Source organism: Urocitellus parryii, chromosome 5 (assembly GCF_045843805.1).
Source record: "Urocitellus parryii isolate mUroPar1 chromosome 5, mUroPar1.hap1, whole genome shotgun sequence".
Lineage (NCBI taxonomy): Eukaryota > Metazoa > Chordata > Mammalia > Rodentia > Sciuridae > Urocitellus > Urocitellus parryii.
Genome location: NC_135535.1, coordinates 63,575,775 through 63,594,599, shown reverse-complemented (window position 1 = coordinate 63,594,599; position 18,825 = coordinate 63,575,775). Strand labels below are relative to the sequence as shown.

At 50.7% G+C, this 18,825-nt stretch overlaps 1 protein-coding gene across 1 annotated transcript; it reads right to left on the bottom strand.

The window, feature by feature from the left end:
* Positions 1-4,074: 4,074 nt before the first annotated feature.
* Krt78 (keratin 78) lies at positions 4,075-11,628 on the bottom strand. Its single transcript, XM_026398779.2, has 9 exons — positions 11,263-11,628; positions 10,681-10,895; positions 9,548-9,608; positions 9,031-9,126; positions 8,069-8,233; positions 7,601-7,726; positions 4,978-5,198; positions 4,444-4,478; positions 4,075-4,361 (listed from the first exon to the last, which is right to left on the bottom strand). Exons 1-9 carry the CDS (start codon positions 11,626-11,628, stop codon positions 4,075-4,077), a joined length of 1,572 nt encoding a protein of 523 aa, XP_026254564.2.
* Between the last annotated feature and the right edge of the window lie 7,197 nt (positions 11,629-18,825).

The following is an 18,825-nucleotide window of genomic DNA, read 5'->3' as shown; positions in this document are numbered from 1 at the left end:
AGCAAAGCCAGGGAGACTCCAAATGTTAGGACTGTGGGCTGATTGAGGAGGTGATTTGGTGGCCCTCCTCGCCCCCTTCAGCTTTCAGCAATGAAAAAGGAAGAAGAGGAGACCCCCGCAGCACTCCTCACACCCCACTGGGCTACAGCTGGGAGGCTCAGCCAGCTTGGCTCCCTGAGACCCCAAAAGAGAGGCATGGGACCCCAATGGAAGAGGCATTCTCCATTCCCCAAGGGAAGGTAGGTGGAGAGAAAGTGCCCTCCAGGCCCCAAGGAGCTCCCTGGAGGACCGTACGGGCTCCCTATTGCTTGAAGAAGTCCAGTGCAGCTCCCACGAGGAGTGGGGTAAGGCACCCACAAGACTAGTCCCTAATGCCCGAGAGACCGTCTTCCCTGCTTGGAGTGAGGGTGTCAGACATTTGCAGGAGCAGGGCTTAAAGACAAATGCCCACTAGCTCTGTGTCCTCAGGCAACTCTCAACCTCTCTGGACCTCATCTCTTTGGCCTATAAGCTCGGCCCACAGAAATCCTTTGGGAAAATGATGACCAGTGAGCCCTAGACTGAGCCATCTCTTCCCACCGGCCTTTGACTCCTTTCCCCAGGCTGGGATCACTTTCTCAGCCTCCCTTATCTCTCCCTACGCAGCGCAGCGTGGGAGGGAATACTGTCGTGAGCCGGCCTAGCCTCCAGGATGCAGCTGCCAGCCCCCTGGAGAGGGAGTGATGTCAGTCCTCTGAGTCACCATGTGGCTGGGGTGGTGGGAGTGGGAGTCAGTCGTAAACACAAATATACCCCACCCCAGAGACTGACATTCACTCCAAATACACCCCACCCAGAGAAACACTCACTCACGCAACTCATTCACAGCCGTACCACGCACGCCGTCTGTGCCAGGTCTTGAGCTGGAAGCTAGTGACAGGTGCACAGGCCACCCTGGCCCACTCTCACGGAGCACACAGCTGCTCAGGAGACAGCCTCCCGCACACCCAAGCAGGACCATGTATGGGCCAGACCAGACAGGGGCGTGGGCAGCCCCTCTGCCTTCCCCAGCACCACCCCCCACTCTACTTTCAGACATCCTCACCCACATCTTCCTTCTACTCCCTCTTAAAAAGAAAAACTCAGACTTTTAAGATTAGTAGAATTTATTTGAGCAGTCATAAACAGAACAAAGTAAAACCAAACAAACAAAAAAACCCAACCAGTGAATTGGACAGACCTCAGAACCAAAGCAGCTTCAGAGAACTCCGACCAACAGCACTTACAGAAAACGGAAGGGCACTGTAAAGACAGCTTAACTGGCTCTGGCTTAAATGGTTCATCAGTTAGAGCGCCCCCCACAATTAACTAGAGGTCAGATATGGTAGTTAAACTCCATATTGGGCTGGTCTCTTTCAAATCAATGGCTTCCCACAAATATTATTTAACAAGCCCAAGGAAGAGCAGCTTCCTCCCCTCCATTTCTCCATAAGAGAGAGCTGCTTGTTACCAAGGTGCTCTAGGTCTGGAGACCAAGGCAATCACTGCCCAAAGTCCTTCCCAGCCATCAGGAGGCAAAAACAGATTCCATGCTACTATTGCTGCTGCCAAAGGAATGCAGCAAAACAGCCGCTAACAGCAACTGAGCCCCTAGTGTGGGCCAGGGGGTGCTGAGCAATAGGGAAGACACAGGGGTGAGGAGTCCCCAGGGAGAAGTAGAACTTTCTACTAATCTAGTAATAATCATTGTAGTCCGCATTTATTGAGCACTTGCTACATGACCCAGAGCGGCCTAAGCATTTCCTGTGGAATAGCATGGTTATTCTCTATACTAGTTATGCTCCATTCGCTTCCTTCCCACCCCAGAGCTATTCTCTACCCTCCTCTCCAGCTGTGAGATGCTCCCCTACTCTTTGCCCTCCAGTGGAGTTGACCAAAGGGAGAGGAAACCGGAAGGAGGGAGAGAGAGAGAGCAGGTACTATCCCCTCTTCCTCCTTACTTCCCCTCTGGGATTATGGCTTCCAGAGATCCCCTCTCAGTTCCTGCAACTCTGTATCTGTCTTCTCTTGTCCCTTCAGCTCCACACAGGGCAACCACCTCCTTTTGATTTTCCCAGGACCGTCCCAGGTTCAGTACTGCACTTCCCCTCTGTGCTAGACAATCTGGGTGGTTGAGCACCCTGATTTAGGGGTGGTAGAGGCTTCCCAGCTTCCAGATGGTGCTTGCCTCCGACCCCCTGGTTCTCCAGATCCAGCTACAGAGTCCTGGTCTCACCCCTTCATGCCTCCCTCACACGAAGCTGAAAAGCTTCTTCTTGGGTCATTTTAATGGAGAGATCCACGGAGCTAAAGAAAGGGCTTCCCTCCCCCTAATGCAGGGCGAGGAGTGGTGTGATGCCCCACGGCACAGGTATGAAGTTGACAGATGAGCCAGGTTCCCACCTTGGTCTGAAAGGGAACAAGGGGCAGGAGCAATGGCAGAAGCCACCTGACTGCCAGGGGAGGTGGAGAAACGTCCTCCCAGCCCCTCCTAGCCTCAGCCCTGCCTCCCACACTCCCAGCTTCCAGCAGAGCTTCCTGAAAGAGAGGAAAGCAGGGGAGGTTTTCAGCTTCATGTTCAGACAGGCTTGAGGATGGGATGGGAGCCTAGAGAGAGGGCAGGGGCATAGTTTCAGCCCCTGGTCCCCAACAGAGCCCCAGGCGGGAGCTAAGCTGAGATCCCCTTCCTAGGGGCAGAAGAAGCTTCCCAGAGGTCCCAGGCCAACAGAGAAGCTGAGTCCCCAATTAACCAGACAGACACAGAGCTCAGGACAGCCGCAGGTGCAGCCTGAATGTGTTGGGGACAGGAAGAGTTCCGCAGGGGAATTCAGGAAGATTTCCTGGAGGAGAAATATTGGGTCATTTTGATGAAAAGACCCATGGCATCCCTTGGCAGCCCCACCCACACCTCCATAAGCAATCCTATCATTCAAGTCAACTTAGCTCTCGGATCCTCACTTCCAGAATGACAAAGAAATGTCATCTTGAGTGAAGTGTGCAAGTTCGGGGCAGGGATGAATGGCTGGAAAGAGTAGCAGAGGAGCTGCACATTGCCACAGGGAAACTTCATCTCTGCCCTCTAGCTTCCCCCGAATGCCCTTGAACCCATATGTGAGGCTATTACTTAGCATCTGTGTTCAATTATTGACCTGCCTGGGCATTCCTGTCTGGGAGGGCAAAGGCCAAATTAAGATCAGAGATGAGAGAATCAGGCTTGCCACCCTGCTTAGACCTGGGGGAGGGGGGGCATCACTGGGAGGGGACTGGAAAAAAAGACAGGACACAGAAGGACTTTCCACACGTCCTCATTTCCCAGCACAGGAGATCTGAATTAGTCACAGGAGGCCTGCCCTCTGACCCTGAAGCCAAGGGCTCTGAGAATGAAGATCTGGCTGTTGGAGGTGGGAGGGATTATGCTGGAGATCCAGAAGTAGGGAAAAACACAGTACCTAGTGCTTGCCAGAGTAGCCCCAGTCCCATGGCAGCACCTTAAATATTGTTTGCCCTGTGTCAAATTGGGGGGAAGGAGAGAGGGAGTTGAGAAATCAGGGGAGAGATAAAAGAAGATGCACCAGGGAGAACTGGATTCTGTGCCATTTCACAGAGGCCTAGAGGGGGGTTTTAGTAGGTGGGTAAAGAGGACAAGAGAGAGCACTCTAGGTTCCAACCTCCAGTGTGAGTGGGTCTCAGGTCTCCCCTCTCCTGCTAAAAGACAAGCTTTGGAATGGAGATGTAGCCTGGTCAAGCCCAGCTGGGAGATTTTCCCGCTCAGCCTGAAGGCCATGGAGAAAGGAGAGAATATGGTCAGCTGGCTGGAGGACCAGGCACAGGGCACTGAGACTTGGGATGGGCAGCATGCAAATGAGATGTAAATAAGTATGCAGAGCAAGGCCAGCCAGGCTGAGCACTCAGAACAGCAGGTGGGTGGGACTTTATTGACTGTCTTCAAACCCGCATAGGCTGGTTTGAGCTGCAGGCAGTGGACATGGAGTTGACCATGCAGAGCTGGGGGATGAGTTGGGAGCTGATGGGTTCAGGAGGGAGGAGCTGTGTCACTCAGTATGTGATGGACGTCTTCACACTTGACTCCACCGTTTTCTTCAGGATGGTACCGCGGCTAGAGCAGGAGCCAGAGCCAGAACCAAAGCCAGAGCCGGACACAGAGCAGGAACCCAAAGCAGGTCCCTGTCCAGAGCCCCAGTTGGTACTGAAGCCTCCTGTCACAATGCTGGAACAGCCGGACCCAAAGCTGCCTCTCCCGCCTCCGGGTCCTCTGAGTCCACAAGTGCCCACCTGGCCATCACCAACTCCTCCAGACACCACGGCACTGCTTCCCACAGTCGCTGCCAAGAAATGCACCAGGGTCAAAAGCAGGGTCATCAGTGCCCCATGGGAATACCTCTCTTAAAGTCCCCAGATACTCACAGATAGTGACCTGGTTGCTGCATTCCCCTGACATCCTGGGCGTTGGGGGGAAACAAAAGGAAGAAATGCTAAGAAAATCTGTAAAGAATGCATCCCCAGGTGTTAAGCCTCTAGGAGCAGCTCACCTATCCTCCCAGCATACAAAATCCAGTCCCCAATTTAAAATCCCTCCCAGCAGAGTCAGTTGCTCTTAGCAACTCACAGTGTCAAGAAATCTTTCATAATCCACCCCTCCTTTTTTTAATATTGGAGATTAAACCCCCAGACACTTTACCATTGAGCCACATCCCCAGGCTTTTTTATTTTTTATTTTGAGACAGGATCTCACTAGGTTGTTTAGGACCTTGCTAAATTGCCAAGGCTGGCCTCAAACTTGTAATCCTCCTGCCTCAGCCTCCCAAGTTGCTGGGATGACAAGCATGCTACACTGTACCCGGCCTCAGAATTCCCTTTAGCAAGGAGAGCATTTTGTTGGCATTCCATCCTCCTCCTCCACCCTATCACATATTCCCAGGTCCCTTCAAGCTGCCCCACCAGTACTCCTCGCCCTCCAGCAGCCTGTGGTAGGTGGCGATCTCCACGTCCAGAGCCAGTTTTGTGCTCATGAGTTCCTGGTACTCCCGCAGCAGCCGGGCCATGTCCTGCTTGGCTGTTCTCAGAGCACCTTCCAGCTCGTCCAGCTTGGCCTGAGCATCCTTCAAGGCCAGCTCCCCACGGTGCTCGGCGTCAGCAATGGCTGATTGCAGGTTGGCATTCTAGAAGGCAGTAGAAATGAGAGAGAAAGTAGCTGTAAGTCCAACACAGCATCCCAAAGAACCCACTATGGATAGAGCTGGAGGGACATCAGCCTCATGAGCTCAAAATTATCCATGACTGGCCCCCTCCCCATAAGGAACAGTATAGCCTCCAATGCTTTCTTAGTTCCTGCAGGGAGTTCAATAGAGTCCCCCAATTTTTTCCTGCCCGCCCAGAACCTCAGGATATGACTATTTGGAAACACAGTCTTTCCTGATATAATGAGTTAGGATCTCATGATGATATCATACTGTATCTAGGGTAATAACTAAAACAGTGGCTGGTGTCCTTATCAGAAGAGGAGAGGACATAAATACAGACACAAAGGAGAGGCTATGTTAAGACAGACACAGAGATCAGAATAATGCAGCAATAAAACATGGAAAGTAGCCAGGCGCCGTGGTGCACACCTATAATCCCAGTGACTTGGGAGGCTGAGGCAGGAGAATCACAAGTACAAGGCCAGCCTCAGCAACCTAGAGAGGCCCTAAGCAAGTTAGTGAGACCCTGTCTCAAATTAAGAAAAAAAAAAAAAAGGGTGGGGACTAGAGATGTGGCTCAATGGTTAAGCACCCCTGGGTTCAATCCCTGGTTTAAAAAAAAGGAAAGTTAAAGAATCCCTGGAGCCACAAAAAGCTAGAAAGGACCTCTCCATCCCCAGCAGAACCTTAATAAATCACCATGATTTCAAACTTAGAGGCCCCAGAACTGCAAAAGAATAAATTTATGTTGTTTTAAGCTGCCAAGTTTGTGACAATTTGTACAGCTGCCTAGGAAACTAATACTACTCCCTTGAGCTCAAGAGATCCTTCCCATTTATTTCCCCCCAACCATTTAAAGGGCTTCCTTCCTGTATGGGCCCTTATCCTCAGGTCTCATCTTGAGGGCAGCCAGGGTTCATAAGTGGCTGGGGACAGCCCTGTTACAGTGTTCTGTGAAACCCTTTGCCCTGAGTTTCCATCTGAGACGCAGCCTCTGCATGTGTTTTCCAATTAGTAGGGGACCCAAGGAAGGACAGGCTCCCTGAGTCACCAGCCTCCCATCCAACTAAGAAGGAAGGGGTTCCCTAAAGGCTCTATTCCACCCCCAACAGGGACCACCGTGGGAACGTCATCTCCACTCTATCCCTGAAGAAGCTGAGACTCAGAAAGGTGAAGGGTAGCAGAGTGGGGACCCAGTGCCAACCTAGGGCAACTGGCATCCAGCACCTGGGACCTGGCACAAGAGCACCCAGGCCATTAGGCTTGCATAGAAAAAGGAGAAGGGCACTTGATCCCCAAGAGGGAACTCTCAAGAAATGCTCATGCCTTTGCATAAGGAGCCATGATTTCCAGGCCTGGGCCCCTGCTAGACACTCCTCAGGGCTGGCCCTGGAAAGACCTCAGGCTTCAGAATCAGTGGTGGACTTGATTAAAAAGCAGATGTCTGGACCTCACGCTTGGAGATTCTGATTCCCCAGGTCTGCCTGGGGGCCTAGGAATCTGTGTCATAAAGATACCCCAGGGGATTCCACAGCAAGGGTCCAAGTCCTTTGAGAAAACACAGAAGCAACAAATTGAGCACTAGGACCTGTCCTATGCCTCTCAACCTCATCTCATTCCAGAAGACAGCTGTGAGGATGTTTGGGATGAAGTAAGTGGCCTGCCAATGCTCCTAGAACCTGCCCCAGGGGAACCTGCTTGGGAGTGTGACTTGATCATCAAACTGCCCTGCTTAGAGAATCCACCTGCCTCTGGCTTCTGCTCACCACCCTCTGTGGGTCCCAAAATGTATTCTTTGGGTTTGGGGAATATAAGTGCAAAGACTTGAGTACTTTTTAAATCATCATCCTTCCCAACTAAGAGTGAGCTCTCTGCAAGGAGCAGGGCACTGCAGCCCTCCCCGTACCCTGCCCTCCTCCCCTCAGAAGCTTGTGAGGCACCTGCCTAAGGAGGGCTCAGCCCCCACCTGACCATCACCCATCTTGCCTTTCTCTGGGCTCTCACTCTCCCCAAAAGGGGACCAGGAAATTCAGTGGTTGACCATAAGACCCTGCTTGGTTTGAGGAGTAAAAGTCAAAAGAAGAGATGGGAAAAGAGATTCAGAAGCCAAAAGCAAGACGTCCACCTGGATGTGGTAACAGTCCCCCTGGGGTTTTTGAATGCAGGGGCCCTTTCCTGAAAAAGTCAACAAACAGCCTGGAAGTCACAGAGGAGGTGGAATTCATCCCAGAGGATAGGTGGGGATCTCTCCACCCCAATTACCCAAAGCCCCATCCGGGTACCAAGCCTTCCCACAACCCACACGAGCCTAGCCAGGAAAAGCCTGGGACCTGGGGAGAGCCGAGGCACAAAGCAGTGAGCCAAGGCCCTGGGAGCCTGACCTGCTCCTTGAGACTGGCGATCTGACTCTGCAGCCTCTTGATTGCTTGCTGCAGCTGGGACATCTGGACCTTGGTTTCCTTCATGCTGTCCCCATGAAGCTGGGCCGATGCCTGAAGCTCCTGGTACTGAGGGGAAGAGGGGAGACACCAGTGGTTGGGCAGACGGCCCCCTTAACCCCAACACTGAGGAAACCCCACCTCCCAGCCTTTGGAGATGTCTCTTCACATCCTCATCTTCCAGATGTGGGTTCACTGCTTGAGACCAGGACATAGCAGTTGTGCCTACGGAAGCCCAAGCTTGTCTCCCACAGTTGCCCTGCAGAGGATATGCTCCTGCCCACCCAACCCTGGACCTTCAAGGAGGTTATCAGAACTGCCCCAATGGAACCCAGATGGGTGACCACCTTAGGGAGCAGACATGGAGACCCAGCCATTTCCAGCATCATGCCATCCCCCTGGCCCCAGCACCTTGGTCTGATACAGGGTCTCAACCTCAGCCTTGCTGTTCTGGGTGATCTCCTCGTAGCGGGCGCGGACCTCGGCAATGATGTCACTGAAGTCCAGGCAGCGATTGTTGTCCATGGACAGCACCACAGATGTGTCGCTTGCCTGGATCTGCAGCTGGCCCAGCTCCTACAGGGAGGACCGACTCAGTGGCCACCAGTTCCCTCTCCCCTGGAACCCCATGTGGGGGAGGACCCCTGAGTTTCTTCCCACATTTTGTCAACTGGCCATCCTCACTCAATCTTAGTGGCCTTGCATATGTCCTGCTCTCTGTGGGCCTCAGTCTTTCTTCCCTCTTGAAAATAAGGCCATAGGATGGATGGTCTCTAGTAACCCTTGAAGCTTGACCATTAAAGGAAATGGTCTTCAAGACCCAAAGTCACCTCCTCTGCCCTTTATCACTGTCCTGCCCACATGCTCCTACTTCCTCCAGCACATGCCCCCCTTGCAGGGGCCACGTGACATCAGCGCACCAGGCTGTGGGCTGAAACCTTTGCCCACAATCCCAGAAGCCCTCCTGCATGAACTTCTTCACCTCCTTCAAACCTTCACTCTAACTTTACCTCCTAATGAGGGCTATTTGAAATCACCACCTGCCCCACATTCCCAACCCTCCTTTCTCTATTCTCCATTGTGTTTGTCACCTTCTGTCATACTGCACAATTATTTACAAGCCCAGTGCTTATGTCTGTCTTCCAAAAGAAAACAAGCTTTGTGCGTTTTGTCTGGTTATTGATTGATGTACCCCTGGTACCTAGCAATCCACATAGTAAAAGTTTTCAATAACTGATTGTAAAATGACTGAATAACCACAAATCTAAGCCACCCTAAATGGCTTCTCCTCCTGGTCACTCCCCACATGGCCACAGAGAGCCTGCCCACCCTGTCCCCTTTATCGCTCCCTCCTGCCCTTGGCAGATCCTCACCTCTTCATACAGACGCTTCAAGAAGCAGACGTATTCTCTCAGAACTTCCAGCTGGGCTCCCAACTCCATCTTGCTCAGGAAAACCCCATCCACATCCTGGAGACAGGAAGAGAGAAATCACGCGTCTCTTACTTCCTCTTTGTGAACTTTACACTGGCTTAGAGTTCTGGGCACCCACTGCCCAAAGCCCACTTTCCAGATGCTTCTTGCTTCCTCCTCCAGCCCCATCCTGGCCCGCTCTCTTCTTTGCCCTACTCTGGCCCATGCTGCCTTCTGGAAGCTTCCTTGATTGACTCCACTCCTTCCCCACCCACTCCTTCATTGACACCCAGAGCTCATCACTTAGGGCTTCAATTGGATCTTGTCTTGGAGTCCCTTTTCCCAGGGAGTGGGGGGTCTGCAGGTAGGGTGGGTGGTGTCCTCACTCAGGACTTCCACCCTCTGCCTCCCAGTGTAGGAGCAGGCTCCATGCACAATAGGGCTCAGGATCTGAGTGGAGCTCTTGACACCCCCTCACCTTCTTGAGGACCATGAAGTCATTCTCCACCGTGGCATGCTTGCGGGCCTCCTCCTCATACCTGCCAGGTAGAGAAGGACAGTCAGGTGCCAGGCCAGAGCCCAGGGCCCTGCCTCCCAGCATGCACTCCCTGAGGAGGGCTCCCCTGCTTTAGATGGTCCAAAGCAGAACCAGTGACCAGACCCCTTCTCTGCTTTCCTGCCAGGAGGCTCTGTCACATCCTAGCTATGTCCCTGTGCCACTCTTCCAGCTCATGTCCCTGTGACAACAGGCCACATTACTTTACAGTTTCTGGGGCACATTCAAGTGCCTGTTCTCAGTTACTATTCACACCATCATCTGCAGTAGGCCTTTTGGATTTATCAGGGAGAAAAGACTTAGCCAGGGTCCCACTGATGATGAGCCTGCCATAGCAGATCTAGAATCTAGGTCCCCTTGCCCAGTCCTGGGCTCCTTCCAGCCCTTCTTCCTCCTCCTTAGAGCCCACTCCCAATAGCTCTGGGAGATAAGAAGGGTGGATAACCTTTTTCCAGTGCATGGATATGAAAAATGAGGCTGAGAGAGGTATATGGCTTGCCAAGGCCACACAGCTAGTCCTTGTCACAGTCTCTCCACCCATGCCTCCTGCCAGTCAACGGTGGTGCTCCTCACCACCCGGTGACCTATCTGGGAGCCCAGAACCACAGCCCGACTGTGAATCATGCCCTGGGCCTGGGGATAATCCCAATAAATTGATTTCCTTCCACCTGAAACAGAGAACATCTGAGTCACTTTAGCCCACAGCCTGCTAAACAGGAATTTCTTAAAAAAAAAAAAAAAAAAAAAACCTACTGAGGCATTGTTTAAATAGCTCTTCCCATCCCAGAACCATGGGCCCTCACAGCTGGGGCCTGGAGGAAATGGGCCTGGACCCACTGGAAACAGATCACCCTGACCTTCCTCTGAGTCTCTCCAAACCTGGGTGGAGGTGGGGGCTGTGGGGTCTCCACTCCCTGTGGCAGGTGGGGCCCTTGTGAGTTAGGGAAAAGGGAACGCAGAGCAGAAGAGGGAGGACAGTCATGTCCTCTAGGCACAGGCTACAGACCCCTCGGGTCCTCTCCTAGCAGACCCCAGGGGGCGACGTCAGTACCTACTTGGCCTTATGCTCCTCCTCCTGGTCCTGGCAGGCCTTCAGCTCGGCATCCAGAGCCCCTCGTTCTCTCTGCAGCTGCTCCAGCTGCCTCCTGAGATGTGCCAGGTAGTCCTCAAAGACAGGCTCCAGGCCCCGGGGGCTGTCACTCACCTCCAACTGCTGCAGCAAATGCCACTTGGTCTCTAGGACCTTGTTCTGCTGCTCCAGGAACCGCACCTGCAACCCAAGCATGGGGTCCCTGAGGCTCCCGTGGGACTCCTCAGGCAACCTCTGGAAAGTAAAGCTTCAGAGGCCCTCCTGTCAGCACCCTGGGTCTGCCTTCCAAGCCTGGTGGCCTTTCATCAGAGCCTGGACACATCAAAATGATTGGACAGGGAAGGGTCTTCCCAGCAGGCTGGCTATTTCCTGTCCCTGAACCCCAGCCATGGAAAACAGGGCCTCAGCAGAACCAGGCCACAGGGGGACTTCCTTGCTGTGGAACTGACTAGAAAAGTGGTAGAAGAAGGACAGATTTCCCCATTCTCAGTCCATCAGGAGCAGCTCCTCTGAGGGAGGGGGGAAGACAGTTCGAGTCGACCCTCACCTTGTCAATGAAGGAAGCAAACTGGTTGTTGAGGGTCCTGATCTCTTGGGTCTCCTGCGTCCTCACCACCTGGAACTGGGGGTCGATCTCAATCTTCAGTGGGGTCAGCAGATTCTTGTCGACGGTCACTTCTTGGATGCCCCCAGGAGGGCACAGAGAAAGCCCAGGCCCCCCACTCCCCTGTCCAAACCACACCCCCTGCCTTCCCCTCGACCCCCAGGCCCTCCCACGAGAGGCCCCTCGGCAGCCGCCAAAGGAACTGAGGCTCCTGCTGCTGAAGCTGCCCTTGCTGCGACCCCCTGAGAGAGCAGAACAGGCCGAGTGAGCGCTGAAGCCCCTCTTGGTCTTGCACGGGGAAAGAGACATGGCAGAGACAGTCGCACAGAGGCAGACAGACAGACAGATGGTCAAGGTGTGTGTGTTTCTGCCCCAGGGCCCTGGCACGAGACTTTTATCCCCTCCCGTACCTGGGCTGGGCCTTGGAGAGCAAGATGCTCTCTGCCTGACTGTGTCTGTCACTTGGCTCCAGCTGACCTACTCTGACACACCTGGAGAATAGATGTTTCGCTCGTGCAGAACTCAAGGAAGAAGGAGACCCAGGCCCTACCCTGGGAGCCCCTGGGCGGATGAGCAGACTGGCCTGCCCTAAAGTCAAGGAAGCAGCTGTGGACCTGGAACACAGTGCTGAGGATGAGGGACGTCCCCAAGCAAAGGCACAGAGGCCGTTCAAGGAAGGCTTCCTGGAAGAGAAGGGGAAGGAGAGGAAGGAAGAGGGGGTCAGATGAGGCATGAGAGTGCCCTGCGGAGGCCACCACAGGAGAAGGCAGCTTCTAAAAGGAAGCTATAGCTTAAGGAGGCCTAGGAGGAAGGCACAGTGGAGCCAGGAGGTGAACAGAGGTAGAGATGCCATCATGAGCTCAAAGACACTTCAGGATTTGGAAATGACAGAAAAGCAGGGTGTCCCAGTCCCTCCTCTTTCCCAACCCAGTAATCATCCATGAGGCACCACCTGCTCAAGCAGGTAGCTCCAGCCAGGATGGCCTGGATCCGTGCTTCTGAGCCCAGCCTGTGTCCCTGTCCCTCCCACAAGCACGGTGCCAGGCCCATCCACCTGAAGCTGGCTCTGCACATCCAGGGTACACATCAGAGGCACCCTGTCTCCAAAATAAAATGAGCATTTAGAAGGCTATTCTTGGAGGACCAGGAGCAGAAACAGCAGATGTGGGTTCCTCACAGGATGAACTTGTAATGCCAGATTCATGGAACCCCAAAAGACCTCCAGGAGCCAAATCCGATGCAATCACACAAGAGTCTTTATTACAAGCTCCAGCCTGGACTTACAACCTTTCCCAAGGGAGTGAGATTTTATAGGTTTTGGGGGGATAATCTATGCGTCACAATATCACACAGAAAATCATTTTATACCACAGAAAAATCAAACAACAACTCTTCATATTGATTAGCATTTTGCTGGCTGGAAAAAGTTGGGTAGGGGTGATTGGTTAGTACAAGAGGGGGATTCCTTTGAACTGATTGGTTTAAGCCACGAGGGGTGTACATGCTAAACTACATGGTTTTCCAACATGTTATTGACCACCATAAACTACTGGGGGGTCATCTGGCATCCCAGGTATTTTCCCTGTCTCATGCTGATTGGTGATTGCTAGGGGGTTGCTATGGGTCCTCACCTAGCCTAACTGAGTCAGGGACACCTGGTGCCACAGATCTCTCCTGTTATTTGCAGACAAACAACTCAGCAGGGTGGGTATGTGCCCAGGAGTGCTCTGTGGGTTTTTCCCAGGACAAGGGTCACGCCCCCTTCCTTAGGACAGGCCTTGAGGTAGAAGCTGGTTTCTCAAAAATGGAGTCACATCAGTTTCTCAGACTCTGTCTCAGAGCAGAGAGTTTGGCCAGTGGAGGAGCACACAAGTTTCACCTCCCACCCCAGGCAGGATACCCAGGGGAGGGAATCCGCTGCTGCACTGAGGCTTCTCCCTGCCAGCCAAAATAACTGGATGGCCCTGATTCTTAGGAATGTCTACAATTTCCTTACATGGCAAGAGGGCTATTCCTCCCTGTTCTAGAACCTGGTGCATTCTAAAGATAGGATACCAGGGCCTTTGATAATGCAACTCAAAGTCAGGACAGACAGAGACTCAGCACACTGGACAATCAAGAGAGATGCTATGAGGAAGTCAATCCTGCAGATGCTCCACCCTGGGGCCCAAGGACTGTGGATATGTCTGAAGCCCCTTCCTCCTTCCCCAGCTCCCCTGGATGGCACTGAAGGGGAAGAAGGGGCGGGGCCTTTGATGGTGAGAGCAAAGCAATCCAAGGAATGAGGGGTCAGGTAAAGAAGAAGAGAGACAGGAAGGATCCAGGGGGTGGTGAGTGCCCCCAGGGAGAAAACTGCATGAAGCTGCCCCAGAGTCAAAAAGGGAGAGCTAGTAATGGCTTGGGAGTCTACTGAGGACCCAGCTTGGAACCCTACCCCTGGGGACTGCTTTCCAGAGGCAAGTTGGGGACCTGCCCTCTGGGTCTGCAATGTGCTTAGAAAAGGGCTGCATGAACTAAACTCTACCACCCTGCCTTCTCCGAGTTCAGAGAGAAAGACAGAAGTCATACTTGGCATGGGACCAAACCCACCTCCACGGAACTTCCCCATATTTGTAATATTACTGGATATTCGAACCGGAAGGGAGCTTCAGTGTCATCTGAGCCAATGTTTTTACACTTAAGGACTCTGAGGCCCCAGAAGGTGTGGAACGAGGTATGGAGACTGTGCGTCCTTGGGTAGACTTCAAGATTGCACAAATGACCTCTAAATCTGCTTGAGCCCTCACTCTGGGATCTAAGGCATTTGCTCAAGGCCACTACACAGAGACTCAGGCTGGGGCCACCACCCCCACCCAGCTCAGACCACAGGCCCACAGAGCAGCCCACAGTGAACCTCCTCCCTCTTCCTCATACCTACCCTTCAAACTTTTGTGAGAACACCACAGGACACTAGATCATAACTACAGAGTCCAGTCTACCACTCTGTCCCACTCAGGGTCTGAAACACACTAGGCGTCAGTAAGATTTGTCTCAAGAGATGAATTCTGAACCATTGACAATCATTCCAAGAGACCTTCTTGAATCCCCAGATTTGCAAATGCTATCATACCAGATACCTCCCCTGTGTAAAAATTAGTTTAAAAGATCATGTAGTTGCAACCACTATAGAGACCCCTCAGGAAATTTGGAATAGAACCACCATTTGACCCAGGTATCCCACTCTTTGGTATATAACCAAAGGACCTAAAATCATCATACTACAGGGACACAGCCACCTCAATGTTTATAGCAGCTCAATTCACAACAGCCAAACTATGGAACCAACCTGGTGTCCTCCAGTAGAAGAACAGAAAAAGAAAATGAGGTACATATACATAATGGAATATTACTCAGGCCATAAAGAAGAATGGAATTATGGCATTTGTTGGTAAATGTGAAACTATCATGCTAAGTGAAATAAGCCAATCCCCCCCCCAAAAAAAAAAGTCCAAATGTTCTCTCTGATCTATGGATGCTAACCCATAATAAGAGAGGGTGGGAAAGAGAAGGATAGAGGTTTACTGGATTAAACAAAAGGGAATGAAGAGAAGGGAGGGGGATGGGAATGGGAAAGGCAGTAGAATGAATTAGACATAACTCTCCTATGTACATAAATGAATACACAAACAGTGAAACTCCACATCATGTACAACCACAAGAATGGGATCCTAATTAGAATGAGTTATACTTGTGTATGTATGATATGTCAAAACACACTCTACTGTCATGTATGTCTAAAAAAAACAAATTTTTTAAAAAGATCCTGCAGTGAAGGAGAGAAAGACCCAACAGTCTGGAGATTGAACTGAGCCCCTCGCTGGCTGGGTGATTCCTTCTAGCACACAAAGGAGCAGGACAACCCAAACCATGCGGCAGTGAAATGACAAATGGCTCAAGCTGCAAAATCATGGTAAAACCAACAGAGCTGAGGTTCTCCCTTTGCTGTCTTCCCTTCTCTCAGTTCACCATTCCCCACCACACCCCTGCTCTACAGCCCCCCCACCCCCACCCCCGGCTGCTCCCTGCTCCAGGACAGGCCCTGGCCACAGCTACAACTCCCTGACCTCTTTCTGCCTAATTGTTCTCAACCTGTTCTTGTTTGTACATGGGATTTTTTTTCTTTTTTGCCCAAATACCATTTGTATATCTGAGTCAATCAAATATAGTTTGGCACCTACTATGTGAAGGGTGCTGCGTGGAAAATTAGGAATTTAGCGGAGACCCAGGCTCAGCCCCTGCACCAAGAAACCTGGGAGTCTGATGAGGAAACATATGAAATAGGTAATTAGGCAAGTCTTCAATTGTAATTATGATAAGGAGAGAAAAGTGCAGAGCATGAAGAAGGCCTAACCTAGTTCACTCCCTCATTTATTCTTGAATATTCCAGGAACACTCTGCCTCAGGGCCTTTGTTCTTGCTTTGATAGCTCCTCCCAGCTACCCACCCAGGCTGCTCCCTCGCCTCCCTCATCTCTGACTGCCCTCTACCAATACTGCAACTAAGGCCATCTCTCCTCTGCCACTTCTTAGGCCCTTCCTGGCTTTATTTCTTTCTACTTAACACCTATCCCTTCCTAAGATGCCCTGAATTTTAGGATTCATTTTGTTGATCAGTCTCCCTGCTCTAGACTGTGAACTCCTTGAGAGCAAGGACTTTGTCTCTTTGGCTCACTTCTGTATTCTCTAATTGCCTTGTGTCCAGTAGGTGCTCAATAAAAACTTGTTGAATGAACAAATCTCTATCGGGTCTCATTTTACTGATTCCTTGCCATCTTCCAGCCTCTGCAGATCTTTGTAAGTCTCAGTTCTCATCTCTGAAGCATTAGTCATCCCTCCTCTAACCCCACCTGTCCACCTAAGCTGGGAAGTGTTTATACATTTGAGAAATATGGTTATGAGTGTATACGTGTGTACACATGTGTATTACTGAGCATCTATTATTGGCTGCACACTGAGCTGAGGGGTACAGGAGATACATGATGGATCCCAACCGAAAGAATATCCAGGCCCATGGAAGGAACACACAGCTCCCAAGAGGAGCTGCCCTAGCCAAGGCCTGTGGGCATGATGGGGGAAGATTCCTCTCTTCACTTTGAGCCCATAGTGTAATCTTGGGGAAAAGTGAGGGAAGAGCCCTGTGGCGCACCCTGAGAAACCCTCCTTCTAGTTGGGAATCCACGCAGTTGTTCATTAATTCAGACCTCATTTTCCCATCTTGCCTGTAATAGGTTGATGTCTCATTGAATCCTAGAGAGCCTTTGTCAGGCCTATAGTAACTATCAAGATAATAATAATGTTAGTGAGCAATTTTTTTTATTTTTTAAATAGTTATGCATGACAGTAGAATGCATTTATGCACTTTGATATACCATACATAAATGGGGCATATCTTCTCATTTTTCTGATTGTACATGTTGTAGAATCAATTGTCATGCAGTCATACATGTACATAAGGCAATAATGTCTGTTTCATTCCACTCTCCCTTCCTTTCCCTCTACCTAATCTAAAGTAACTCTACTCTTGCCTAGCGTCCCACCCCCAACCATTGTGAATTAGCACCTGCATGGGCTTTGGTTCTCTGGGATTGGCTTATTTCACTTAGCATGATATTCTCCAGCTCCATCCATTTACCAGCAAATACCATAACATCATTCTTCTTTAAGGCTAAATTCACATGCCAACTTTACATATATTAGGCATTTAACCTTAACAACTCTATGAAGCTGGTACTATTATCATCATCATCTAACAGAAGGGGAGGCTCACAGAAACAGCAAATAATTGCCCAAAGCCAACCAGCAATTAAACAGCAGAGCCAGGATTTGGACACAAGTTGTTAGGTTCCACAGTCTTTGCCCTTAAACACCACACTGTGCTCTTCTCAGAGACCCAGGAATGTGAGTGTTAAAGAGGAGAACTAGAAGAACTTAAAATCAGCATACTATAGTGACACGGCCACATCAATGTTTATAGCAGCTCAATTCACATGTGTTGCAAGCTATGGAACCAACCTACATGCCCTTCAACAGATACACAATGGAATATTACTCAGCCTTAAAGAAGAATGAAATTATGGCATTTGCAGGTAAATGGATGGAACTGGAGACTATCATGCTAAGTGAAATAAGTCAGTCCCCCAAAACCAAAGGACAAAAGTTCTCTCTGATATGCAGAGGAAAACTCACAATAAGGGATTGGGGAGGGAAAAATAGAAGTTCATTGGATTAGACAAAGGGGAATGATGGGAAGGGAGAGGATATGGGAATAGGAAAGACAGCTGAATGAATAAGACATAACATTCTTACATTCGTTATGAATACATGACCAGTGTAATTCCACAACATGCCCAACCACAAGAATGGGAAGCTCTACTCCATGTATGTACAGTATGTTAAAATACATTCTACTGTCATGTATATCTAAAAAGAACAAATTTTTTTAAAACGGGGGGTAGGGACAACTTAGACAACTAAAGCCCAGACTAGTGGAACAACTTATGTAAAGTCACACAGCAGATTCAAAACTGAAACTCATCCCTAAACATTCATGCATTCACTCAATGTTTATTAAGCACCTACCAAGTACCAGGTACCAAGCTAGCCCCGGTAAATGCAGATTAATAAAAATTTCTGCCATGAAAAAACTTGCAGTCTGGTGAGAGGGTGTGGGGAACCCACATGAAAACCGGTACAGGTAAATGGAAGAAAGTGTTGGAGGCCCACAGTAGACAAGGGGGAGCCCGGGGGTCTTCCTGAAGCACCAGCAGCAGGTGCTCTTATTCTTGGCATGTTCAAAAACGATGAAAGTCATCTCCTGGGGGCCTAGAGGCTTCCCGGGCATAAAGAGAGCAGGGAAGAGGCTGGGAAGCCGACCTGGAGCCCAGCCCAGGTCAAGGAGAGGCTGGGCCACCCACACTCATTCTGGTCCCCTGGCTTTCCCAGGGCAACAAAGGGGTCAGCGTCAGTCATGGTGATGGAGGAGGACTGAACAGAAGAGGCTCCAATACTCTACCCTCAGCTTGGACAGCCTGGCCTCCCCACATGGACGGCCCAGGGACTCCCCCAACCCAGACACTGTGTTGTTGTTGTTGTTGTTGTTGTTGTTGTTGTTTTCAGCTGAGAAATACATGGCAAAGTCCAGCACAGAATATTCTGATTATCCCAAGCATCAGCACACGCCTCGATCCGTGCCATCCGGTCACTCCACAGGCACTGTAATGACTAGAGATTTTTCTTTACATAGAATTTAAATCAGTTCTTCTTCTTATCCTGACTCTAAGCAATAACGTCCTAGAAATCGTGGGCTCTGTGTACTAATTCTAATTTTCTAATTCACATTCAAATAAAATAGAACCATTAAAATACAAAATGTGTTATGTTCCTGCCACCCAAGTGCACCCTGCTCTCCTCCCACGGCTCACACGGCCCCTCTGGGACACAGACCAAGGTGAACAGCTCTGCTACACGT